The sequence below is a fragment of the Bombus terrestris genome, chromosome 7 (assembly GCF_910591885.1).
Source record: "Bombus terrestris chromosome 7, iyBomTerr1.2, whole genome shotgun sequence".
Lineage (NCBI taxonomy): Eukaryota > Metazoa > Arthropoda > Insecta > Hymenoptera > Apidae > Bombus > Bombus terrestris.
The window spans coordinates 13,325,571-13,352,454 of NC_063275.1; the positions used below are offsets into that span (position 1 = coordinate 13,325,571).

The window sequence follows — 26,884 nt, forward strand, 5'->3', positions numbered from 1 at the left end:
AACAGACAGATACCCTCTATTCGCGCAACATTGTACGATTGCTAGATTCAACCGTTAAAACCGACCATTAAATCTCGCGGACTTGATCGATGAATAAAAGTATGATTTCTTTCATTCCAATCTCGATTGTAACTTTTACCTTTCAAACTACCGCATCGAGAACGCGAATTATACCACTGCGAAGACATGGCATGTGATTTTTTCCAATTCTCGCCAAGTTTCACAATTTAAAGGGAAATTAAATGTGGCTGCACGGCAAGAAGTAGCCGCAACTCTCCTTGCGAAAATTAATCTCCTGGGCGCCCGTGAAACGTTCTCTCTCCAAAAACTTGCTCGTTCCCGCTCGTTCTTCACCGTCCTGCTTCAGAACGCGCGGACGGGAAGCTCGCTCGTAAATGCTGAATTTATCCCCGGTTCACGTTCTCGCCTCGCCTATCCGCTTGCCCGTAATCGCTGGAGTGCATCTGCATAGCCCGTGTATTCTCTGAGGCACGTCTCCGAACTTCGTTACACAGAGTAATTTCCTTATCTCGTCGCTTGCACTTTCGACGAGCGTAACGAATGGCAAACACTGTTGAAATTTCGCAGCTTCGAAGAAATTGCATTTCACGATGAACGAAGGGCGGTAGGGTCGGATACAAGGTTCGAAAGTTCGGGTCCCGAGCGAGAAATCAGAAATTGCTCGATCAGTGTTTGCCCTCCTTTTCCGGTTGCAGACACTCGATGCCCCCTCGTCGTGCACCGGCCATACTTCTCGCCTCTCTGTTCGGGTCAATTAACGCTGCCGGCAAATTGTCCGAAATTGAATTTTCGTTCAGTCGCTCGGTTGTCTCGCAGCCGCAACCGCTGCTGCCTGGTCCGGGCTGTGAAACGTGTCCTCGACGAGAGTTCGCCGTCTTCAGCGTTAATATACTAATTAAGGAATAGTCGAGTTAATGGCAGGGAAATCTTACGCGATCTGGGAACGAGCTGAGTCAGGAAACCGTAAACGAACCGGAATAAAAGGTAATCTTTGGCTTTCTGCGAGAACTCGTGGATCATTGGGGAAAATTGTTTCTTATTTCTCTGGAAATGTTTGCGTAAAACCGACGAGTTAATAAATATTGACGAGAGGGGTGTCAAGTGATAGACGTATTTTCGAATTAGTTCCGTGATTAAGCGATTGATGAGATGATAGTGAGATCCGGTTGGCAGACGAGCATTAAGGTCCGATTATGTGCAGCCTTCTTGTTAACGGCACGAGGTGTAACACTTTATGGGTAGGGAAGCTTTTAATAAACTTGACGGTGTTTATGGTTATACGTTTATTGAAGAATGTTCATCTAATCATCGATTAAGAACGATGAAATTTACATATATATTCGATAGATGCTTAATTGACGTGTAATATCCGTGGAAAAATATAAAATATCGTGATATAAACATTTTATACAAAATCTAAAAAGTATAACTATGTAGTTAAATTGCGTGGTCGTTTGATTTGCAAAGTCGAGATTCATTTAAACTAACTGATATACGACAGGTTGTATATCATTGGTATCGAAACAAATTCTGTATGGCGAATAAGGAGACGAATATGGGCATGACCAAACATAATTACCTACATAATTACCGAAATCGCTAACAGTATAAGATTGAGGTGCAACGGTGTACTGAGTGTTTGGCAAATAATTTGTCCCCAGGTCAGTTGGATTACTATAAACTTGCACGACTTGTTCTGCAGCGGGCTGTATCGGTGTTAAATTATTCGATGGCTCAGCGTCGTGGTGCGCGTTAGTAGGAATTGTGATGCTGTAACTTTCTTTTGGCATATTATCCTTGAATTTCCCGTGCTGATGCACGTGCTGGTGCACCTTTATTTTATAGATATCCCCCACCTTCATGCCCACTAGTTCCTTATGATTATCAGCTTTTTCCTGTTTAGATATATGCAAATAAATCCATATCCATTATTCTTTGTCAATTAACAAGTTTATCAATTACGATATGTCTTATCATGATCCGAGTCAATAAGTACTTATTTTTAGATTATGAATATCACATACGTTATGTAAGACGCGATGCAAAATCACGAAAATGTGAAAAAATATTTTATAATTTAAAGTTATACGATAATAGTAACAGGCATTGTGTATGAAAATTATTTCTTGGAGAATTATTTATAATGAATGAACTATGATTTATGCGAGATTTAAAGGTATAATACCTAAAAATTAAAGAAAAATAAATAAATACAATAAAAATACAAACTACTCAAAGTATAGTATCCGTTATGACATTCAGTAAGTGGAACAGATTTCTGTTGCGTTTATAAAAGTAGAAATTTACAGAAAAAAAAATATTCGTAGTTCTAGTTTAGTTAGTTTAGTAATAATAAGATCAAATCCGCAATGAACATATAAAAAGTCATTAGAATTTAATAGTTCTTTGTATGAAACAATTTTTGTATGGTTCATTGTGTGTAGATAAAACAAAAATTCCTACCGTGGAAGTTTTAGATTTGCGTTGACTTCCCACGTTATCAACTGGCGACGATTGAACGGAAGCAGAGACCAATCTAGAATCCAAGGAGTTTCTCTGTTGCTGTTCCTGGGGGGAAGTTTGTTGCAATAATAATGCGTGATGAAGATCTTTGTTGCCTAATAAAGAACTCGTTTTTTGTATAGGAGTAGCAATTGGTATTTGTCGTGGCGTTTCTTGCTTTAGTTCGAGTGGTATTGGTTGATTATAGGTTGGTTTCGAATTCACAGAATGGTATTGTTGCTGCACAGGATACATATTCGATGGATTCAAGCCCAACAGCGAAACACTCTGACGGGTATTCACGCGCTTCTCTGTGGAAACATCATTATTTGGTAGAATTTATTCGCGATTTTTTATGAAGATTATTCATAGGTGAAAAGTTAGGTAGTGAAAGATATGTAAGTCTAATTGATTTATAATAGGTAATATAGTAGATAATAGGGCTATCTTTTATAACATAATTTGAAAAATAGAGCGAATATATTTTTGTCATTGGTCAAAATGACCACTTTTGCATATGGATCATTTGTAGTAGAATTCACATAGCTGCAATGCATATCATGAAAGTTCACCGATTTTGTCCCTTTTTATGATTTTTCACTCGTATAATAAGAGCTCATGACCAGATATGTAGATGGAATTGATAAGAATTCATTGAACAGGGACATAATTAATATTTCGTTTGAAATTCTACTATACATATATATGTCTAAGAATCAGAGTATCTGTATCATTCAACTAGCCAACATTCCACATGTAACACTAATATTGTACTTGAAAATAATTATCTTACTCTCTTGATCTTGCAAATCAACGACCGATAACGAATCATCTAAGGGCGACTTCGTGGCCACATCATCGTGTTCGGCCCTTTGTATTCCATCGGGTTCTTCGCTTGGATTAGATCTTCTGTATCGATTGTGTGCTGCCTAAAAAATGATCGGTTAATCGATAATTACAGGAGACAGTGCTGAAGGTAATAATGAACTTTGCGTGCTCACTATAGGAGGATATTGATAATAGGGTAGAACTGCCCCGGGAATTCCTGCTGCTCCGTAGCTGTTCATATCAGACAGCAGTCGCCTGTAAGCAATCTTTGACATAGGTGGCAATATTACATGTTGAAACATCGGCGACAATGCTTGGGCGGGAACATGGTATGAATCCGAATACACTGGATGAAGTTCCAAATGATACCCTGGATCCATGTATCCCTGTTGTACTAATTGGTGTGAATTGCGTGATTGAGATTCTGATTCATGGTCTTTGTCTTCCGAATTTGGAAGAGTTTCAGGAGGTTGAATTATGGGCTGATATTCTTTCTCCAAATGTGATTTCTGTGTAGACTCCGAATGTTCGTATCCAGGTTGTACCATAATGTCAGCCAGCGCATAGTGGACTAGGAAAATAGCCATTAAAAACTGAAATCAAATATTATCAAGTATGAGCGTGATATTTTATAATTTAGTGTACATATTAAGATTTCAAACGTCAATTATTGCGATCTTACCATCGTTAATTGCCCCATTGTTGTACTTTACCGTTAATCGTTCAACAGTTCAATCGAATCTGCGCAGCGGGCTTTAAAGACACATAAATTAATGGACGAAGGTGCTGATGTCACGTATTTCGTCTGGCACGCACTTTTGTCAAGCCAGCATGTTACAAACTTGGGAAATTTAGCAAATTCGCAGAAGACTTTTATGGGTCACTGTTTTACGAAATTCACGTATCGCTTGACACCTGTATTGCTTTCATCGCGATTTCATATCCTATATATCTATTTTTAATAAAAAAGTATTTTCGGAGAAAGCTTTCAGCCACAGAAATCACCTTTCGTTTCGTCGTATTTCATCTGGTCGGTGAAGCAATACAAATCTCGTAATTCACACCCTTTGATCAAGAGCCGTTTCGAAAGAAACTTTCGGCACCATATGGAGGCAGTCGATAACAATTTTCCTCATACCCATATTCTCCGCCAACGTCGTTCGCGCTTCGATTCCCAGCAAGTTGGATAGAAAGAGATTTCCAGAGGAATATAAAGTAGGAGATTTTACGGGGTTGCTCGAAATATCAAGTTTCTCCCTGCTGCATCGATTCTGTAGGATTTTGCAACGAAATGGAATATCATCGTCATATGGTGGCCGCATAATAACGGCCCTCGTGTAAATCCATGTCATCGTTCCAATCTACTAAACGTTTCCGAGCCTTCCCGCTGTGCATATTTCATTCAAGAAGCAACTCGTGCGATTTCATCGTCCGACCTATGAATCTATGAGCTAGAAACGACGAAACGATATACAAACGGAAGCAAACGCGGGCGATTTAATGTTTGAAATATTCACGCACAGGAAAGAGTAGTTTAGTAGGGGAATAGCAAATCAACGTCCGAATCTATCCACCCAGTTCGTGCGACAATCAGGGCGTGTCAGCAGGGCCGGTGGCCTCGAAGTGCAACGAACTTATAAAAGCAAGGATTTCGCACATTCCTTACGAGCGTAGCATTACTCAGTTTTGCAATAACACGTATCGTCCGAACAGCAATCCCGGTGAATCAGATCGTGATGCGTTGAACCTTAGTATTATCGATCGCTAAATTAGCATTGAGCAAAACAATTTCGATATCAACCTACCCACATTCTCGACTCACATAATCTATATGTAGGTCTTTATTTTTGTATTAACAGAAAATCGTTTTTTCCCTTGATTCTATATAATGTACAGATATAACCTATGTATGCAAGCTGCATAAAATTGCTAGATGTTACAATATCATCGAAATTGTCGAGCCGTATTTCATTCGACCGTTTATCAATGAAATTTCTTGTAACTCGTTACGCTCGATACAAAAAGGTCGATGCTGTAATTCTCTGCTCTGGAAACTGTCCAGGTTGCGTATTCGGTACGTGATGCCGGCGGCGCACCTGACGCTGCGCGAGGAGGATGTGGTACGACTAACCTTGGAGTTCCTCCACAGCCGTGACCTTCACATCTCGCAGCTTTCGTTGGAACGAGAGACTGGCGTGATAAATGGTCAGTACAGCGACGACGTCCTGTTCCTTCGTCAGCTGATCCTCGATGGACAATGGGACGACGTGCTCGAGTTCATTCAGCCGTTGGAGGCGCTGCCGGATTTCGATATGAGAAAGTTCACCTACTCGATCCTCAGGCACAAGTACGTGGAGTTGCTATGTATCAAGTCCGAGGCGAACTTGATCGCCGCCGGGACAAACGGGAGTGTCGACAATGCGGTCGAGGAGGTTGTCAAGGTTTTGAGCGACCTCGAGAAGGTCGCGCCATCGAAAGAAGAGTACAGCAGCTTGTGTCTATTGCTAACACTACCACGACTCACGGACCACTTGCAATATAAGGACTGGAATCCTAGCAATGCCAGAGTTCAGTGCTTTCGCGAGGTACATCCGTTGGTTGAGAAATTTCTGCCTGGCGACAGAAAGAGCACCGACCCTGCTCATCCCGTCACCTCCGCGAAGAACGATCGGCTCATACAGTTGATCATCAAGGGCATTTTGTACGAGTCTTGCGTTAACTATTGCCAGGCCAAAGCTACAGGCTCGAAGGAGAGCGAACAGGTAACATTTGTTTTCATTTTATCTTTAAGTCGACTATTTTTTTTTATTTGAAATACTAGAACAGATACTTCGAGTAATATTTATATTTGTACTTGAAGTACGTAGATACTATCAGATATATATTAACTTTACTTCTCTTTATAGTTTAAAGATAATTAACGATAATTAAGATATAAATTTGTATTACAGGTGGAAATGAACTTTTCCAGACTGTTAGACGGCTCAGTTGGTTTCAGTGATTCTGACTTAAGTCTGCTTTCTTGGTTACAAAGTATACCACCGGAAACGTTCGCCGTACCTTTCGCTCAACGAACGTTAAACGTGGATGTGGAACGGCTCGAGAGACCATCTTTGGAGACCTCCTGGACGGAACACATGTTGATCACCCCCATAAAGCCGAAGACCTTCCCGCATAGCGCGATGCCGTTCACCAGGCCAAGATCCGCCGCTGACATGATGTCACGAAGTTTAGTGCCCGCTTTAGAAGCTGGGCTTGGACCAAGGAGTCCCGGGCCTAAAAATACGCCGATACCATCTGCGGCGCTAATGGCTCTGTCTACCGGTGATATAAACCCGATGTCAAGATCATCTTTCGCGAGCTTTCATCTAACCGGTTTTAAGAATAACAAATTAATGAACACCAGCGTGGACAGACTCTTTGAGAACGAGGGTGATGTCTTTCTTAGCTCGAGCTACGCTGAATTTCAGCAACTGCCTTCTATACAAGAAACAACGACCAACAGCCAGCCGAAAGCTCCGCCGAGGACGAGAGGACAATCGAAGAGTCCCGAGGGTAAGCCTATTTATTCTTGTTTTTATTTATTAATACAGTAATATGCCATATAAATTGTTGTTTTTAATACTTTTACATGCGTCTCATTTTAGGTATCAAAGCTGACCCTTCTGCAGCCTCCACGCCAGAGCGTAGAGTTGCAGGCAGAGAATCTCCCGCTCCATCGACGGCCAGAAGTTCGAGAAGAGATTCCTTGGCAGAAAAACCAACTGGAGTCGCGGCAAAGATCACGGAACCTACTGCGATGCCTGTTCGAGCTTCCCTAGGTGGAGAGCATCTCGAGCAGAGTTATAACGGCGACCTGTTTAAAGAGTACCAAAAGCAGAAGCAAAGGCTACAGGAGAAGTTCCAACAGAGAGAAAGGGAATGGGATGATTTGGTCAGGCAGTTGTCGGCTCCGTTACCCTCTCAAGTCGTCGATAATAGACTTCAGGGAGATGGGTAAGTGAAAGTTTTATTGTTAGCCAGTATAACTAACTTTCATATCGCCAGTATAATTTCGACAGTGATAAATATTCACTGTTTGACTTGATAGTTTTTTAAATGTAAAGAATCCGATCGGAAACGATAGGAGAACAGAGAAACAAAAGCGTATTGTTTGTCGTGTTTCGATGCGCCGCTATTCAGTGGCCGGAGTGCTGACTATTATCACCACGAGGCAATCACGGAAAAGTGGTACGATGCTTCGAATTAACATTGGCTCGCTTCCCGGCGAGTTGCTCGTGCGACAAAATGCAGACAAATACTGTTGTTTTCCGTGTGGTGTCTCGCAGGTTCTGCAGAGCACAGTCAATCAAACAGAGTAGTTGGCTACATTCTCTAACAGATGGCAGCAAAGGAATGCCTTTGTCGCGCTTATTATGGTACTAAAGCGTGGGCCGAGAATAACTTGTTCGGTCTAGACAGCAACGTGTGGCGCGGATCGAAATAGCAATTCTCCACAGGAAACGTTCAAAAGAAACCGGGATTATTTTGTTGATTTGACGATGTCCTTTGACCTTTGCTCTCTTATCGCAGTTCTATTTCTCTCTTTAATTATCGACTTCTAAGAGACGAGAGTTTACTGGGATACTCAATACCGTATATGAATTTGAAAATTCTGCAGGGACTATAAAAATATTTATTTGTAAAAAAAGTTCTTTTTATTCTTTTTACCTTCGTGTATTATTTCTAGTTCATTGAAAACGTGTTTCTTTTGAACGTTGCCGATCGTAGCAATTCTGTTTTCCCACGAGCTTACACACCGAAAACTTCACCGTAGACAAATCAGTAGCGGCGGGAAGTCATCCCTCGTAAGTGTCATGCACATTCCTTTTCGCGAACGAATAAACGGTCCCGGCTGTATCCTCGTAAATGTCTTGTAACGAGCTAAAATTACCATCGCCACGAGATGTCAAGTGCAATGTATCTTTTCTGCAAAGGCATATCGGTCGCATCCGGTGATAATAACTGAAAACGGCGTTTAAACGCCGATCTCGTGAACTTTCTATGCTATCCTATCAGCTTTAGTTCATCACTTTGTCAAGATATTTACATAAAAGCAACATTACATTATACTTTACCATTCAGAATCATGAACCATTTTTTTTTTACCATTTTTTAGATTCATAGATTTCTAGATATGAACTCACTTTACTTATTTTGTAACGGGTCAGAGCATGTAATTTCTAATCTTTTATCGTATCTTCTGCCATCGTGTGTATGCGGTTCGATAACGTAAAATGACCTAAATAATTCTCAATGACGCTGTCGTGAAAAAGCCAGTTCGCGGTATCGATGCGTCAAAGAAATGAAAGTGGAATTCAAACACGGTTCATTGACACCGATCGTTGACATTGTTCCGAGTCCGGATACCGGATGTATGAGAATAAGTACGCGCACGTTGTCACAGGGAAATCGTGACCATACAGCTTCGTCATTGGTTTGGGCCCCATCGAAGGTTCTCGCTTCATGGTTTCGTTCTGCATATTTATGGTCTCATTGTCTCATTCATGTATACCGGTTCCTCATAAAACGCAGATGAATGTGCAAATTTCTGGTATGCGGTGTATCGTCTAGACGTTTCTTTTTCTTTGACGATGTAAATGCGGTCTCTGAATAAAGCTAAGGGTAAATTATTTCGTACAAACATTCAGTATTTCGTAAATTTGACGAATAATTTCACTGCCTCGAATATACAGGTGAAATTAATAGTTATACATATTTAACTTCTTTTATTTTTAGCTACAATTTATTGAAACGAGATCTAAATATATAAAGTTGTCTCAAAAGTTTCTTTCGTTTTATAAGGAAATAATAGATGCGCAACATTTTTTGTTTTATATTGTTTCGTTGAATTATGTATCCATTACTTTGAATTGCACTCCATTAATTTTACTATTGATCCATTTTATTTTATTAAAACAAAATTGAATTATGTATGATCCATTCTGTTCTGATTCCAATAGAATAAAATGGATCATACATAATTCAATAAAATAATATAGAACAAAAATGTTGTGCATCTATTATTTCCTTATAAAAGGAAAGAAACGTTTGGGACAACCTAATACGTAGCGAAGAGTAATTCGATGTGCATCAACGTGGAATTCGTTTCAGCAAAATTAATCGTAACTGCAAATGAAGCGAAATAACAGATACCAACTGTGCCTGAAGGGCATCCTCAGCCTGCAAAATGCTAATTACTGTGGATTGCTGGCGAACAAAGTTTAACTGATTTCAGAGGCGACAATATCGTGGTTGCAACGTGACGAGCTTGCGGTAGTCGGTTTCAATTTCTTGTATACGTATGCAAATGGTGTCGTATTATGACTGCATTCGGTTCTTAAACAATGAAGAATGGATATTACATACATCGAATATTTATTCAAATATCCATTTGAACATTTATTCGATATTATCACCAATTGTTCGGACAATATAGCAATTTTTTTTTAGATATTATAGGATTTTTAGGGAGCTTTTATTTGTTCTTGTTATTAACAATGACAGTTTTTAGATTCAGTATCATAAAGCTGATTCATACCTTCTCTTATCTATAATCTATGATATCATGCAATTATTCGGTTGAAAGGGACCGTAAGATCTTGATATCTGCTTAAGAAACGTCCGAGTGACTCAGTCATTAACAGAATCGATTGACGTATTTCAGTACAAGTGGATTAATTTCGATCGAATAACTCGAGAAGAACAAAAGAATTTAACGAAACGTTTGAAAGGACCAAAGGAATGATGCAAAAATATTTCGAATATGTTAATAATGTTTAAAGAAAAATGTTTTTAAGAAGAGCAATAGAATGTAAAAAAAAGAATACGCTTCTCAGGAGCAGATGCATCTGTTTTTGAGGAGAGCATTTTCTACTAACTATTTGAGAAGAGCATTTGCAGGTCATTCATTACTGTTGAGTCGTGAAAAATAGTGACTATGGTGTTCTAGGAATCGAATCCGAGTCCCTTGGCGTTTATAGCCGACTACGTTACCCACTACGCTGTCGCCGTCGCCTGCTACTGTTCATATTTCACAATCCTAGTACATATTTGTGCATGGAGAGCTTTCTGATCTCACATTACTGTCAAAACACGAATTTTTCATAGAATTTTCAATGAAATAATCAAAAGCTTAGAAGTTGAATGAAAGGAGAGTAAAGAATTGAATGCACTTAAAAGTAACTTGCAAGCATCGATTCATACAAAGATCTTAACAATATTTTGCGTAGTAAATTTCTTTGTTTGTGTGAAAGTATGTAATTCATATTTTCATTACAGTAATATTGTATGTTAATGGCATAAATTAGAATTAGTGACAATATTGTATTTCTTTTGCAAACAGACGTAAAACTGCACGCGTCAAGCAGTTTAAGCTAAAATTAGTTTTTCACCAGAAATGATTATTCCTATAATCTTTTTTTACTTTTTACTGAATTTACTAGATATTCCTTTATCTTTTCATTGTATTAAAAAAAGGGAACGATAAATGTTTCTCTACGATACATCTTACATAACAGAAGTTTGTTGCGCGAATAATAAGTAAATAAATGATCTCTTTTCCACTTCAATTGTTTTAAACTTGATAATCAAAGAATTTTAACAAATAAATCAAACTAAGAATGAAAATAAAAGGGCAGGTGAAATCCATTTACATCGAATTACAGCGAGTTGGTATATTTTAATGGTATACTGTTTGGATAGTGTACATTTGTGCAGATACTAACGAGACTTGTTAGCAATCACGTTGACGCGTCTGAGACGTAAGTCGTGGAATTAACGGGCCAAAGGAATTTCAAATGTCTGGCACTTCGTTAACCACAAAATACGAACATATTTGAAGTAGTAAAATTTACGTTTTGCGGTCGTTGAAATAAGGAGCGTACGGTAGTCCTTGATCCTTCAACCGGCTCAACAAACGAGGCCGTTCTTAATGATTCACTGCGCTCGATTCTTTCCAGTGAATCCCTTTAAATGGCCACGCGCTGTCACATTTTCGAATTAGAAGCAATCCCCAGTTAACTCGCGTTCTTCGTAGAAATTACTTTATTATTGTCCATGCTATTACTTCAGGATAAAGCATTCTTCTGCGTGGTAACACACTTACCAACCGCGTATTATCTTTCACGCGTGACAGACACAAATCGTATCCATAATACAGTTTATTAACTTCTCTCAAAGATACAAATTACGCGAGACAAGTTGAGACAGCTACCTCGAATAACTCTGGTGACCAGAGTCGTCGAATGAATCGTGAGGCATCGAGTTTAAGCACGTCGGAAGACAGATTTAGCGTAGAAAGATAGAAATTCACGAATGTCTCACACGCACGTTCTCGATTCGTTCGAGCTGTCGAGCGGTCAGCGCGCGATTGTCACGGACGTTGCTTTCTCCGTGAAGATCGTCGACAGTGCCAGTCATTCGTGGATTTTCTTGGCTCACGACACCGCGTTTTCTCAATTCCTCAGCCAACGAAGCTTTCAACCAGCGTAAGTACGGTAGTCCACCTACTTGCGCATGTCGACCACGAGATGCAGCGCGCAATTAGTACGCGTGACCGGCCGAGATTGGCCACAGACGTTGCTTTGTTCGAGACTTGCTCGATTAAAACGAGAGGGAATCGCGAAATGAGCGTCCATCTCGAATCGAATCGCCTCGTTAGCATCGAAGAATAGCAGGTGTTGTAAACGTTCTTAAGTGGAAAAGTACATTGGGAGTAGGTTAGTTCGCATTGGTTCAAGGTGAACCGATTGCAGGTGCCATGACGGGACGATGGTGTCCCATTCTCTCGCAATAGTTTGTTTTCACTGATGCTTCGTTACGAAATCTACATTTTGCACAGTTGGACTTTGATAATGTAGGATTTGCTTGAAAATTATTGCATATTCATGAGAATATTTGTTTTTCTTTTTGCAGTAATAATATCATTGTTCAGATGAGCGAATCAGAAGTCGCATTGATCAACTTCATAAGTTGAAAAATAACGTAACCCTGTGTTATAGTGTTATCTTGGAATTTCCTTATTTGCGATGAACAAATTTCTGAAGTAATTTGTTTCTTGAGAATTGAATATTAAAAAATTGTGTATCTGTGTAATGCGAGGCTCAAGTAAAGAAGAAAGGCAGCAATATAAATGTTATGGGAACAATAACTCAAGAAAGTAGAATGAATAATTTATGCGCGAATACGGCGACGTTTGAAAATTTATAGGAATTCGCACGTTGGTGTATGGCGGAAAGTATAGTTCTGCGTTCAACCTGTTGTGAAATACAGCGCGTGCAGGATACCTCGCTGCACGCTTAGAGTAAAAGCGCGTGTAGTTCTACGCGAGAAATAACTGTGCTACGTCTGTTGTCCCTTCTGTTCTTGGGCCACCACATCTGCCAGATGTTTCTTCTCTCGATTCCTCCAAAAAGGGTCATCCACCCTTTTCCACACTACTCTCTCGTTGCAGTGAATTCCAGTGAAAGATATTCGTTAACCTTCGAATTCGTCGAAAAACCAATCTACAGTATTGAGGCAGAAACGAAACTCCAAACGCTACTGCTTCTAAAAGTCCTGTCGCACCTGAAAGGCGTTAGTTACCTATTTAAAATACATCTTGTATAAGTCTATGATGTGCATTTTGTCGGCCATCGATGAATCTTATCGCTCTTGATAAAATCTACTGCACACGCCGTCTAGCACTTCTGTAAGATTTTAACTGATAAGGATATCCACAAATAAAAAATTACATTTCTGCGTGTATCATATCACGTACTCTAGAATTCCCCTCTATATCTACTAAAAGCTGCAATATTCAGCGAATATTTCTCAAGCTCTGTCAAGAGCTCAGCATTTAGAATGCTATAATCGAAACATCCATACAGATATCCAATTATCGAAGATTCCATAGCGAGGTAACCGCGAAATTCGCTCGATCAGAAAGCAATCAAACCGATCACAAAGGCCTAACAGTTGCTGAAACACGCTTCGTTTGAATCACGCTCTGAATATCCATGCGCAAAGAAAAACCGCGAGACGATTCCTCGAATGCTCGCGGCTGCATCTTTCGATCGGTATGTTTGTTGCGGGCACAGCTGATCGCAGACCGCGTGTGCAAACGTGAACGTGGCGCAGGGCCGCGGGAATCAAAGCAGCCTCTGATAGGTCGCGATACGCTTTGTTATTACGAGCGGAGTCGGTCGACGGGCAGTCGAGTCTAATGCCGCTGGCGGGCGAAATCGTAGCCAACGCTTGGCTCCCTCGATACTTCACGTCGGGCTTCCTCCGCAGCAGCATCGTTCCCCCGGTTCTGTGGCTGCGACGCGGTTATACACATAGATACGTACGGACAAACGGACAGACAGACGGTACGTTGGATCGTCGCGAACTCGACATTCCATTCGGTCCTTGATCACGCTCCCTAAATAAGGTACGAACACTTCGAATTCCGTAGCGCGGTCGAATCGTTACGAACCGATCGTTTCTGTCTACGTGGTTTATGAGACATCCGATCGTTCGAGTTTGTCCAGGTGTGTAGTGGTGATCGCTTTGCAATTAGACTACGAGGATAAAGGGATTGGTCGTGACGAAGTTTGATTTCGTTCCTCGTGACACGAGGGAGAATCGAACTGAGATATGAAAGTGTGAGTTTTTGATCGACGAAATTTTCTGGATTGGAAGAAACGATGATTTATCACAAACCGACGATACCACGATTTCGGATTGCCGAACGTATCAGCTTGGCTCCGAGCAATCGACCGATTTACACGAAACAGAACAACCACAGTAGCACGTGCAGCTTGAGGAGCGCCGGTTCCACGCCGCCATGTGTCAATCGGTACACGATAAGATATTTTTTGCAACCTCTGGTGTAAATTCTTATTTCACGGTTCATATTTTATATTGTCAAAGAAAAAGAATATTTTTATAAATGTATCTTTGATCAACTCGTGGTTGTAGTTTCTGAAGGATTTTAGCATCTGAATGGGTAGCCTCTCTTTAGATCGTCTCACTGGTTGAGTGTCGTTCATTTAGAATGCGACGCTGAATTATGAACAGCTTCCGCTTCCAGTTCCCATCAGCCAGTTCACATAGCACGCGTGTTGATTCTCGGACCTGTCACTGTGTATGAAAACGAAACGACGAAATGCAACGTAATAAAGTCGTAGGCTTAGAAGTATTGAGAAACTCACTCGCGTTACTTTAACGCTGATGTGGGAAAGTGTTTGTAAATCTCGCAAGAAACGAACTTGTACCACAGGAACGAAACGTCTATCGTTCTGTAAACATACGTTTGGAATTGTTTCGGTTGTACAAGATATTTAAAAGATTAGGAAAAAGATTGGTATAATAATAATTTTGATTCTATAATATTTTGTGTATCTTATCAATTACTTTAAATCGCATTCTTTGTCCATTGGGGACAGAGTTTGTATTCGGCTTGTAAAGGATGTGGGATGCTTTGTTTCCATGAATCACGTCTTGCCTGAATAATGACCAATGCCTCGGATAACCTTTCTAACCCCAACCTAACCCCGTTGATGATGTTCCAAAGGAAATCTTGATTGCCGATGAGCCTCTAAACGTTTACCAACATGAGAACAACGGTATCCTTCAATGTCAGATAGTCACTTTAAACGAAATGGAAATTTCGCTTTTGTCGAACGGTATAATTTATCAATTCACTGGTTACGGATGGTTTTTACGAAATTGAAGAGCAATCGCATATAATATGCGACGATTTTATAGAAAATCACGGTCACGACAGAGCCTGATCGTATACTTTCTTTTGCGATTACAGTATAAAGCAACCTTTGGGGAGTAAAGGACCTTCACCTGTTCACACTAGCACGCCTGCTCGATCTGGTATCCAGTCACCAAAGCCTACGATTAATGGATCTGAGCCTGTAGTGTAAGTGTCGTGCTACTTTCCATTACTTAATTATCTATACGAAAGAAATTATAATCGTAAATTTGCATTCAACTGTAGTAGAATTAAAATTTCTGAAAAAGACATTCACATTTTTACGTAACGTTTAAACTATAAGTATTTATATAAATTTCTATTATTGTAAAGATAATTTAAAAAGTGGAAATCGGATAAGAAAGTTATTTTAGCGTAACGATTGCTACACTAAAACTAGACTTTAGATATTTTATATATTTTCGCGTGTATTCTATGCGTACGCAATGGCGTAACGTAGGAAGTTCAGTAATTTTCAAATACCAGATTCGAAAGGAAACGATTTGTCATGATATTTCATTGAAAATGGTCCTTACAGGAGACAGAACTCGGCGCTGGGCAATTCTTACGACGTTAGAGCACAGGAGAGTCATTACGATGTCGTCAAGCCGATGAAGGTAAGTCGATAAACTCATTTACGATTATTGCACCGAATATACAAGATTATATACAAGATTATAGAATATACAAGAATATACAAGATTCACGAGGAATAACTCGTCGCTATTTTAAACCACGTTGATGCTTTCACGGACCACCGATACAATTAATTTACGATTGCTGCGCAAGCAGTGGCGCGAAATCGTCGTTACGACGCTCGATGTAATTTAATAACAAACTGACAAGAACAACGTTTAACAGTTGATTTATTTTGAATCAAGTAACTTAGACGTTTATCGCTTCCAGTTGTTAATCGTTCTTTATACTTTATATACTCGCTTATCAGAATTGAATTGCAAATGCATTGCTGATATTAACGCTTGTAGGAGCTCGATGAAATTTGTTATTAATACGAAAAATTGCAAACGAGCGTATCGTGACGATTCGAACCGTTCAACGGCCTTTTCACGCCAATTTGAAGTTTCGACCAGTCACTCGTAATTAGCGATAAGTTTCTTAAGAAACGATTTCATAAAATAGAAAATATATTTGTAGCCTTGTAACGGATGTTCTTGTGTACGTTTATTGCATCAAGAAATTACAATCTGATAATTGGGGGAAAAGGATCGATTTAACGTCTAACTTTCTATCTGTCTCTCCTTGTTGCCGTAAGCGCCCGCATAAACCCGTGACTCGTTTATGGTTCGACTCGTAACGCACCAGAGAAACTGGCTTAACAGCAATTTCCACGAATAGTTGCAAACGTTACGTCTGAATTATCTATATCTACTTCTTTTCAAATTAAGAACAGGTAATTTCAAAATATTCCAACCGTTAATAATTAAATACAATAAAAATGCTCCGTTTTAAGATACCATTTTATTGGCCTGTTAACAATTTGTATTGATTTAAGATCAATTTAATATAATTCAATCAGCGATCAAATTACACCGGTGAAAGTGTCAGAGTTTGGAAAATTACAGTGCCGAGCATTCGGAGAAACTTCGTTCTCGGCGTTCCAGGTCCAGATCGACTCTAATTCCCGTAATCATCGATTGGTTAATCGAGGAATTGCCAATTAGACGTTTTAATCGGCGCAATTAGCCATTCGATCTCATAACTTCCCCCTTCCCTTGTCCTCCGTCAACTATGTCGAAATTCTTTTCCGCAAAGTTCGCCAGTGACGTAACCGAGGCAAGTTGCTGCGCATTTCGAATATCTTCCACGATTATTTGTAACACGTTTCCGTTGTTGAAGATCCGTAGAGATAATACGTCGTTGACGTCATTTTGTCAGTTTACATTTGAATGTTCCTTCGCGTCACCATCGACATAAAAACCACGAATAGAGAAGAATTGACAAAATCGTAGGGCAATTATCATGTTCATGAACCATGTGTCGAAGAGTATTTGTCGAAATAAAATGGCATGTAATCATCGTAATAATTATTCGGTGTTTGAATCTTTTCATACGCCACGTTACATCATCGTTTAGTCAGCAAGGACTCGCTTCCATGACGAATTAATCGCAAAAATTTATACCTTTATTATTCGAATGTTTTGATATTCGAATTAACCTTTACGTAATTCTAGTTAAATAACTGGAAACACAATTTCTTTCTTGTTCCATTCTCAAATTTTCTACATCGATTAATATTATATACATCGATCGATCGATTAATCATCTCCTATTTGGAATTAAATTCACGATATCAATAATATTCGATTATACAACACGGAATATCTCATAGAACTGCGAAAACGTTCGATCCAAGTGATTCGCCAGGTGTCCATTCAGAACTATGCATAGATTCCGATTCGACGTCGTGTCCCCGTACGTGATCACCTCGATCGCCAACAACAGCTGGCGACGTTGTCTACCTTTGGTGGTCGTAATGGGTCACGGCCTGTTTTGTCTGTTTCCAGTATCGCGGACGAACCGGTTCATCGATCCATATTAGATTTACTTTTCAGTACAGAAGTCTTACGACATCGATAAACGTGCGTGTCGCGCATTCTTTAAGGAAAATAAATTACGTCGCGTGGGAGAGAAGTCATGAGTGTTTATCAAAACGTATACAACTGTTAAACTATTCTATTTCTTAATTATTCATTGAAGAAACACAGTTATATAAAAGAATAAAAAGTACTCCTTTAAATGAAAAGATTCAAAGTACAGTGAGAAAAAATCGATCAAATTCTTTAGAAACATGAATTTTCTGTGGAACGTACTTTGATTTTGAATTAATTGCAAGACAAGGTCCAAGCGCCCACACTCGAAATTCTAATGCTCATTCCTGAGCGTCGCTGGATTATGTTACGCGATGACGCAGTTACAGGATGCAAATCGACATGTAGTCGCGCACTGATGCGTCTTTTCCTCGCACAATTAGAAGACGCGCCGTAACACGGATAAAAATGGCTATTCCGCGTAGGTGATCACTGTTTTCCGAGATTTTTGCCGAGCTGCAAACTTGGCGATCGCTCTGTGACAAACTCTAATTTCAATATTTACGACTATCATATATCGCAGTAAGTAGTAAAGGGAAAATATGTGTGTGAGATGAAGTCATATTAATCAGACATTTCACAGCTGTCTGTGATTTAATGTTTGTTCAATGTAACGTTTACAGAATTTAACAAGATAATCATGACGGTATAGCTCCGTGAATAAAATCGTCGCTATTCAAGCGCAAAATGTTTTCGAGGATAGACGTGTGGCCATTTTCGAGAAAACCGGAGTATTATGTTTGTTAATAAATCGCAACAATTGTCACATGTTCCGCTGGAAACTGGACACCTGCCAACGTATCACTTTTCCGAAACGGTACACCTTTTCCTACTTGAATTAAAAGCGTGATACACCTTCGACCGTCAAGGTGAACTGGAATCGACAGCCATGTGGGTGTGGAAGAGACGCCTAGTAACTTAATAATGGCACGTGCTCGTTAGTATTCATGATTAATGTATAACGGCAGTGTTGACAGTCATTTGGTTTAGAATTGACGAAGATTTGATGTTCCAATTTTTAAATATTTGGAAACAATACCACAGTCATGGTATTACAGAATTGAAAATTGGTACCATCAAACTTCTTTGTTATTTTAACAATTTATGTAATTATTTTTATGGAAATTTTCAAATTTCCATAAGTATTTATCTCGTAGCTGAATTAAAATTTTTTGTACGCAGAACGTAACAGACCGATGTATAATTCATGGGATGTTCGTTTATATTGATCGATGTCTTATATCATTTGCTCTGGATGTCGAGCATACAGTGCATACAGAGCGCATACAGAATGTGAAATAGAATCGCAGCTCCATCTCGTTACATGCATGAGAGCTTGTTTCTGCAAATATCACTACTCTATTAACGCTTTTCGTTGGTGATGCAGGGATTAATTAAGAATATCAGCGCGTCAGATCATGAATGATTTTACCGACGTAGTAGATCCCCGGTTGACGATTTGCATAATTGGGGAACGGATTAATTATTTATAGGGTATTAATGTCAAGTCTAATTTAATAAATATACCAAAATATACGTAGTAACAATCATAATTAAATGATAATAACACGATGTGATAGTATCAACTGAATTTGTCATTCATTAAATCTCTTCAACATTGTAAACATCGTTCACCTTTAAGCATTGAAATACTTTCGTAACCTGGCTATGGAACATATTCAAAAGAAATGTTGTGTAACTATGTACTGTATGAACGATCGGATTATTTTCTAACGTTAGTAGAATAACGATGACATATATCTCTTATTATATCTCTAACACTACCTTGATAATTTGAATTCAACGTCCATATATCATATGAAAAGTTTCAAAGTTTCAAAGAGCCATTGTTAGTTTTGTAAATCATTGTTACTTTGCTTTAGATTTCAAGCATTTTCTTGAAACATTAAAGTGTAGCGCTATATTCGACACAGTCGATTGTGACTCACACACGTTCCTAGTAATGACCAATAAACATCTTTTTTCCATTTCGTTTGTCTGCCGAAGGCAAAGCCTTCTTTAGCTCGAATACCAACCACGAGGCAGAAAAAAAAAGAAACATCTGAATGAGTTCACCGGTGTACCAAGAATACTGATCGATTTTAAACACTCGTAAATTCGAGTTTTGTATTAAACATCTCGAGAATTCAATGGAATTCTGTTGGAATCGGAAAACTTTCTTGAACGTTCAGTTTATGTTACGATCGAATATATTTTGGATAAAAATCAAGAACTCGTTGTTAAACGCAACGAGATTGATAATCTGTTCAATGAACTTAGAATTGGACGAATCTGATATAAAGGTACTGTTCTTAATGACAAAATAAAAAATAATAGTTTCTATGCGGAAATAATATGATTGTCAGGTGATTCATGAGATTGCAAAGATGTTGCGAATAACGAAACAGTAAGACACTATTTATAAAATAGTTCATGCTCATTTTGTTTCCTCTGAAGAAATAAAGGCAAATACGCAACACGTTACAATAATAATATACAAAACTGTATTTTATAGGAAGCTCGAAGATAACAATATTTATAAATGGTACAATCTAATCAATAAAATAATTGATTCAGATGTGTTCAAATATTTCAATGATATTTTTTAAAATAATGTTACTTTTCTTTTACAAACTGAATTGCATAGTATTCAAAAAATGGCTATCCATCATACAGGGTACTAAACAATATAAACAATGTAATGAAACTTAGAAAATATAATAAGATTATTTCACAAGCATCCTTTTGAATAAATAGTAGATTCGTTGGAGTTAAACGTTCAAAGATTCGAAATATCTGTTCATGTCAATAAAGAGTACAGTGGATAAACGAAAAACGAAACACGCGTCTCCAACCGGCTGAAACATCGAGTACCAGTGGGAACGTGGCACAGCCAGTGTCGATGACAGCGTAAAGCTTTGAACGCGGTAGACAAGCCATGAAGAGAAGAAAGTAAAGTTCGCAATGGCAAAGTTAAGAGTTGGCCCTCGGCCCGATTACAACGACCGTCAGGGACGTGTCGGTGTTCTCCCGCAGTTTTGCGCGACAAACCCATAAGGTTTGACCTAATATGGAGACTTGGACTTTACGAATGCCACCGGTCGGGTGGGGATCTGTATGGAGAGCTCCTGTGAGGCCTTCGGGTCTCTCTCCTCACGGAGTTCCCCAGTACCTCACCGGACGTGTGTTACGCCGCACACGCGTTTCCATGTAACTACGATTACGTTTCCGTCCCGTAAATTGTCCGTGGAACGTTCAACGGGAAACATTACCGTTCTTCGCAAGGTTGTCAGTGAGTTGTGTGCCATTTTTCATGACTCTAGAAAGAGAAAATAATCTGAATTGGAATCTATACTGCTTGAAGTCGATTTTTCGATCAGATTTTTCTATCAACGAGAGATACAAAACAAAAGATAAGATATCTTGGAACGTACTCGATCGTTGTTATTAGATTGTTTATTTATCGTTTAGTCTTCAGACTCGATCTTTCGCGTAGAACACACGCGTCAAAGACTGGTACGAACCGGGAAACAAGTGACAGGAAGGTTGTATTCGATAGAAAGCAGTAGCTATGCGGTGCATCGACGAAGTTCAGTATAGTTGCAGCGTCCGGAGGAACTAGCTGTTGCGTCGAGAAGTCGAGGAAACGATTTCGATAAAACAGATACCAGACGTGTTATTGAACGATTGGTCCGTTGTCAACATGTCTACCGCGGCGCATCAGCAAGCAGCGATACGACGTTTGGAGGCTCTCTTCAGAAACGTGAAACTGGAACAACAGCAGTATAATCCCGAGATAGTGAAGGTGGAAATCGACACGAGCTGTTGTGACATCCACGGCAAGCATGCGAAGGAGAATTGCTGGAATCGTAGAGGATCCATTGGGGCTGCGTATCAGTTCAGGAGAGATTCGCTCGGTCGTCGTGACGGTTACCCAGGAACATCTCCGAGTAGAAGAGGTTCTCTACCACCGAAGAAGGAGCTTCATCCTTCTGGTTTTCCCAATACATTGAGGAAAAATCACCTGGGCTCCTCAATGAGCGCCATCAATCACACGAAGAAAGATCCTCACATGTCCACCTTGGCTAATTCGGCGCTGAGACGCGATCCTATAGGTCGATCAATGGGCTGCTTGAAGAAAGACACCATGTCAAGCTACAATTCTCCACTGAGGCGGGATTATGTGGCAAAATCGATGACGAGTCTTCAGAGACCAATCTCACGACGAGACACCAGCAATTTGGCCAGTCTTTTTGCGACTTCTCCGATATCGCAGAATTCTCTGAAATCTAACTTGAGTTCGTCGAACAGCGATCTAAAGGCGAGAAGCACGTCGAACCTGAAGAGCTGCTTGGCCGGATCTAGTGGAAATTTAAGAAGCAACTTGAACGTGACGCTCAGTACTGATCTTTCGATGGGTTCCAACGGAAACTTGAAAAAAGACGGCAAATTCATAGCGCCGCTTTCTAGTCGAAGGGGCTCTTATGACAGGAGAAGACTCTCCACAGATTCTTTGGATAATACGAAGAGAAACTCGTGGGATCCGGGTCGCAGGGGCTCTTCCGGATCATCCGGAGGATGGGACGATCCGATTTGGGAGGAAGGAACCTTCGATTGCGTCGATCAGGTAAAATATTCCAACTTGTTAATATGGAACTCCAAAATGAATTGTCTTTTACGAACGATTACGAAGAAAAACCTGGCTTAGAAATAACTAACTGAAAGAAGGAAGCATAGAAAGTTTGTTCTGGAATTGTCTTCTCAAGCCATTGTGGCTGTCAAAATTCCGTCAGATATTAACAACGGATCAGAAAGCCGAATGACGTTGCCTCATTGTCTCTGGCGTTTTCCCGCGAGGGACAAGAGAAACCATCTCGAAGCGTGGTGAAACGTGCGGGGCTTGATTGTCGTTGCACGCGCGGACAGAATTTATCGTCCCGTGTTAGAAGGTGCACTCGGCCGGCCGTGGGAATGCCATTCTCGAGTCCAAGCATTCGCAATCGGATTGCAAGTTTATCGCAACGAAAATTTCTACCTAAGGATACGCTAACGTTGTGGACAAGTTTCCCGATGAGATTTCAAACTTCGCTAAGAAACGCCGATAAAGACGGCGTAATACTTTACAAAACTTTCATCTGTCGTTAGAAAACGTCTGCTGAATTTCGCGAAAGCGTTGATTTACGACCGTGTGTCAATCGTGCAACGGCTTTAATGTTTCACGACATTAAGGTGCTTTCCATGTGGCGCCGTCACATGCAAAGTGCTCGCCGCGTACTTACGTCATCGACATGCCTTCCACGGTATGGACACGCTGTTAGTCATCCACTGATTATGAAAGCGTCCACCGCATCGAGAATATCTATGCGTCTCGTTCTTGATAAAATCCGTAGCACTTAGGTTGATCAAAGATAGGCTAAAAATTGTGATAATGCTTTTGATTCGACTTTGATCTTTTACATTTGCTAGAGATCAAATAACATCGACTGTTTATGAAAGCGTGAATATTGTCGAGAATGTGTATGCATAATTCGTGACACGTAGGTTGATTAAAAATAGATGAAAGGACATGACGATGCTTCGATTCGATTTTGACACGCAGTTTTTCAAACTTCATGGATCTTCGTGTTGCTTGTATTGTAATACTTTCGAAGAAATAAATTTTGCTGCTTGTATTTCCAAGGAAAGACGTCACGGTTATTTACAGCCTATGACTATTAGCAAATATTTGTATTCCTCTTTCGTATGAACAACTCTTGGATGCATTTCACCTGCTGAATACACATACGCGCGCACACACACCTCCTAGATTCGCAGCTACGTAATTCCTATTCCTCCTTGCGGTGGAATCGTCATTCCAGCATACGCCATTGCTTTCGTTTTCCGTAATTCTCGAGCACAAACGCTGAGAATATGTAACTCGCTTATTTAAGAAGCGAGTTCAAATCATTGTTATTCACCGCGCCTCTATCTGATACACAAGCATTCCTTGCATACGTAATGCATAATACATCAAGCGTAATTACCATTCTACTACATCGTCCATTAAAAGAAACAAATCATTCAATTTCTATACCTAACAAGTAGAATTGTAGACACAGGTCGCGATAGCTCACCCATTAGAACATTTACAAAAATCATTCATCTCTCAATTTGTGAATCATGAAATACACCTCTCAGAAGCCAAAATCTCAACCCCACTCTTTGCAAGTATCGCAACCTTATTGTTCAATTTTCTAAAACCAAAGTCCATTTGTTGGAAAAAGATAACATAGATAGTAACAGATTTGCAGATAAATTAAAAAATACAATGCTTCTAACAGTATCACTTTGCTTCTCAATTTTAAAGTTTTAAGTGGCTCGGACGAAACAATAATTTTCGTGATTTTCATTGAATCTTCCTAAATTGGCATTGCTCTTGATGGTGAAACGCGATGCTGTTGTGGCGCATTTCCTGAAACAAGATTGGCGCAGGTAAGGCCTACGCGTCGTTTGGCCATGAGCTGCCCACACTCACCTGCACGGCGCTTGTACCTCGCGTTTTTTCCTCGCGTTCTTAGCTTTTTGTCTCGTTTCCACCTCGCGTTCGTCTTGTATGTAAACAGCAATCACGCGTAGCGACCCACGCTGCGGTTCCTCGATATGGCCACACCGCCAGGACGATTTAAAAGTAGCGTTCGCGTCATTAATGTCGACCCGATCCCATCCATCCACCGATCGTTTCGTATTTAATGTTCGCCATCGTTCGTCTTATTTGGCGCGTTGTGTCGCCGTGACACTCGACTGTTTCGCAAAATCTGGAAAAATCGCATCATTATATGGATAAAACACCTAACGATTTGATTAATTACTTATTCATGGCCATTTGCGTTAAGCACTATATTTATTGAGATGTTTGTTTTTTAATGTTCGGTGACAGATTAGATTTGTTGATAGATGTTGGGTGTTAGTAGTGTTGAAATGGATTAATAATGAGAATTTCTTGCTTCTCGATGTTTAATCTGGTAGAATGGATTTGTTGATAGGTTCGTTTAATTTTTTGAATGATTATTAATAGTCATTCGGATAGAATTTTACCTTCACTAATTATTTTGTTTTACTTATTTTTAGTAGGCTGATATTAATGGGTGTAATTTTACGTTCCCCGTTTCCTGGTTTTTTCATGCTCTATGGTCTGGCAAGATGGATTTATTAATAGATGCTGGATACTGAAGTTTTAAGTTCTTCGTTGATTCGTTGGAGCGTTTATTACTGCATAGTCGATTGAGTGGAATTTTATGCCCATTGTTTGTTTTCCACTGTTTACAATTACTGGTCTGGTAGAATAAATTTGCTGGTGGTGTTTTACGTTAGAATTCCCACTTGTATATTGATGCTAATAAGGAAATGCAAATATCGTATCGCCTATTATAACATAAAATTTCATACTGTAAGATGTCAGATAAATAGCCATATAGATTGAAACATGAGTTTTATAACTCATTGCATGTTTGAAACAAAAATCGAAGCAGACATGTTGCATTAATAGCACACGCAGTTTTTATCGTAATATTTGTTTTCTATTTGAAGGAACTTCTTTTATGTAATCCGAGCGTGATTCGCGATCGAAAAGAAAGTTTTTTTTACGTAACTCGTAGCGTATGCATCAAAAATTGAAAGGATACTTGGAGAGTCGGAAAGGGGAACTAGAAGATGTTAGTATCGAGAAAGTAGCGACCGATCGAATGTAAATTAAGCTTTAATTAGCACCGAATTCGGTTGTTCGTATCCAATTAGAAGTACCATCGAACCGTGATAACGGAACAAATTACTCGACTCTAAGATGCTTCCTAACACCTTAATGACACGAAATCTGTTAGCAAGACGATGGTTTTTGCTCGTTTACGGGATAAAAATCTGTGCGAGCGCGGACAACGCGAAACGTCCTTTCCGTGTTTTGTGTGTGAACAGCATCCTGCGAAAGAGAAAATATTAAATTTATATTAAAGCCTTTAGACAATTATTTTAACTTATATACGATATTTAATTGCGTTAGAATAATTGTACAATAACACCCTAACAATTTTCTTCGTAAATAATACCGTTATTATCCCTCAATTTCTATCATGTTTCATTAAGATCAGTGGCTGTTAATTAAGTCGAAACCAAAAAATAACATCCTTCCTGTTAACTCCCATAATCATCTCCTCCATAATTAAAATCTCGTTAAATATTCCACGCAGGTGAATTTTATTTAAACTTCGCACACCGTTTAAACCGAGCCAAACCGAAGGAAAAGAGAAATTAACGTGCCACTGGTTCCTTTCAATCTCGGTCGTCGACCCGATACCGGGAACATCGGCAGCACCGATTTCCAAAGGCTCTCGAAAATACTCGTAATGGGGATGAATCGACAAGTTGCACGCGTCATTTTCCGGCATTATACCGGACGGTCCGCGTAATAGGTCTAATTCCTGAAATCGCGGCGTTGGCAATTTCCGTCTGGAATGGCACGTGACGTTGCCCGGTCGCCACGGCTTACTTCCTCGATACGATGCACGTGCATCGGCCGCGATGCGCTTTCAACTGCACGCGTATCGCGTTCTTGCGCTGCGAGTACACGCATTTCGCGTTCGTGCCGTGTTGTACGGAACCGCTTTGTCTCACGGTACGACGTCCGAGATGATTGGCCGAAACAGACCGGTACCGTTAACAAAAATTGACGTCTTATTGACGTACGAACGCACACAACTGCGTCCGCTCGCGAAACGATTTGTCTCGCGGTGCACTAGTTGGTGTACGTTGATGGATTGACCAAAGATAGAATATTTTCTGCATTTGTAGTAGGATTGGTTTTATTGTCGAAGAATGTAAATTTTATTCTATCAAGTTGCTTTATTGCTTTATTCCATTGAATGCTAGTGAAATTTGATTTACGTTTATAACGTAACAGAGCATTAAATATACTTTAACTATGACGTGTATGCAATATCTATTTCACAAAACTTAAGCTAAAATATCGATTATGAATTTTGCTATCATTGCAGATAACGTTAGATTCATTTGCATATAATTCCAAATTTGAATGCATATAATTTCTGCTCTGTTATTAGAGACCTAAATCTGGCAAATTTGATAGAATTAGGAAACTGAATGACAGTGGATGTTAAGATTTCTAGGA

General features: G+C 39.7%; 2 protein-coding genes and 1 long non-coding RNA gene across 7 annotated transcripts in view; 1 reads left to right on the plus strand and 2 right to left on the minus strand.

Moving 5' to 3' along the window:
* LOC100651445 (WD repeat-containing protein 47) overlaps positions 1-26,884 on the plus strand; it is an 80,028-nt gene that overhangs the window by 19,582 nt on the left and 33,562 nt on the right. For all 5 annotated transcript variants that reach the window (XM_020863753.2, XM_048407801.1, XM_048407802.1 and 2 more), the window contains exons 2-6: positions 5,414-6,113; positions 6,303-6,906; positions 6,999-7,347; positions 15,176-15,286; positions 15,657-15,735. In XM_020863753.2, the coding sequence (XP_020719412.1) occupies positions 5,433-6,113; positions 6,303-6,906; positions 6,999-7,347; positions 15,176-15,286; positions 15,657-15,735 (1,824 nt within the window). In that variant the 5' untranslated portion in view covers positions 5,414-5,432. The remainder of the gene's footprint in view (positions 1-5,413; positions 6,114-6,302; positions 6,907-6,998; positions 7,348-15,175; positions 15,287-15,656; positions 15,736-26,884) is intronic.
* LOC105665921 lies at positions 1,290-4,145 on the minus strand. Its single transcript, XM_012310269.3, has 5 exons — positions 4,034-4,145; positions 3,525-3,944; positions 3,317-3,452; positions 2,485-2,834; positions 1,290-1,916 (listed from the first exon to the last, which is right to left on the minus strand). Exons 1-5 carry the CDS (start codon positions 4,049-4,051, stop codon positions 1,500-1,502), a joined length of 1,341 nt encoding a protein of 446 aa, XP_012165659.1. The 5' UTR covers positions 4,052-4,145; the 3' UTR covers positions 1,290-1,499.
* LOC125385504 lies at positions 24,037-25,203 on the minus strand. The gene is made up of 3 exons (XR_007224875.1): positions 24,802-25,203; positions 24,242-24,521; positions 24,037-24,178 (listed from the first exon to the last, which is right to left on the minus strand). It is a non-coding gene; the product is annotated as an uncharacterized LOC125385504 (long non-coding RNA).

Coding starts and splice junctions, on each gene's coding strand:
- LOC105665921 (XM_012310269.3), bottom strand. Junction 2,835..3,316: donor TGATTTGCAAGATCAAGAGA/GTAAGATAATTA, acceptor ATGTTTCCACAG/AGAAGCGCGTGAATACCCGT. Junction 1,917..2,484: donor GCAAATCTAAAACTTCCACG/GTAGGAATTTTT, acceptor ATATCTAAACAG/GAAAAAGCTGATAATCATAA.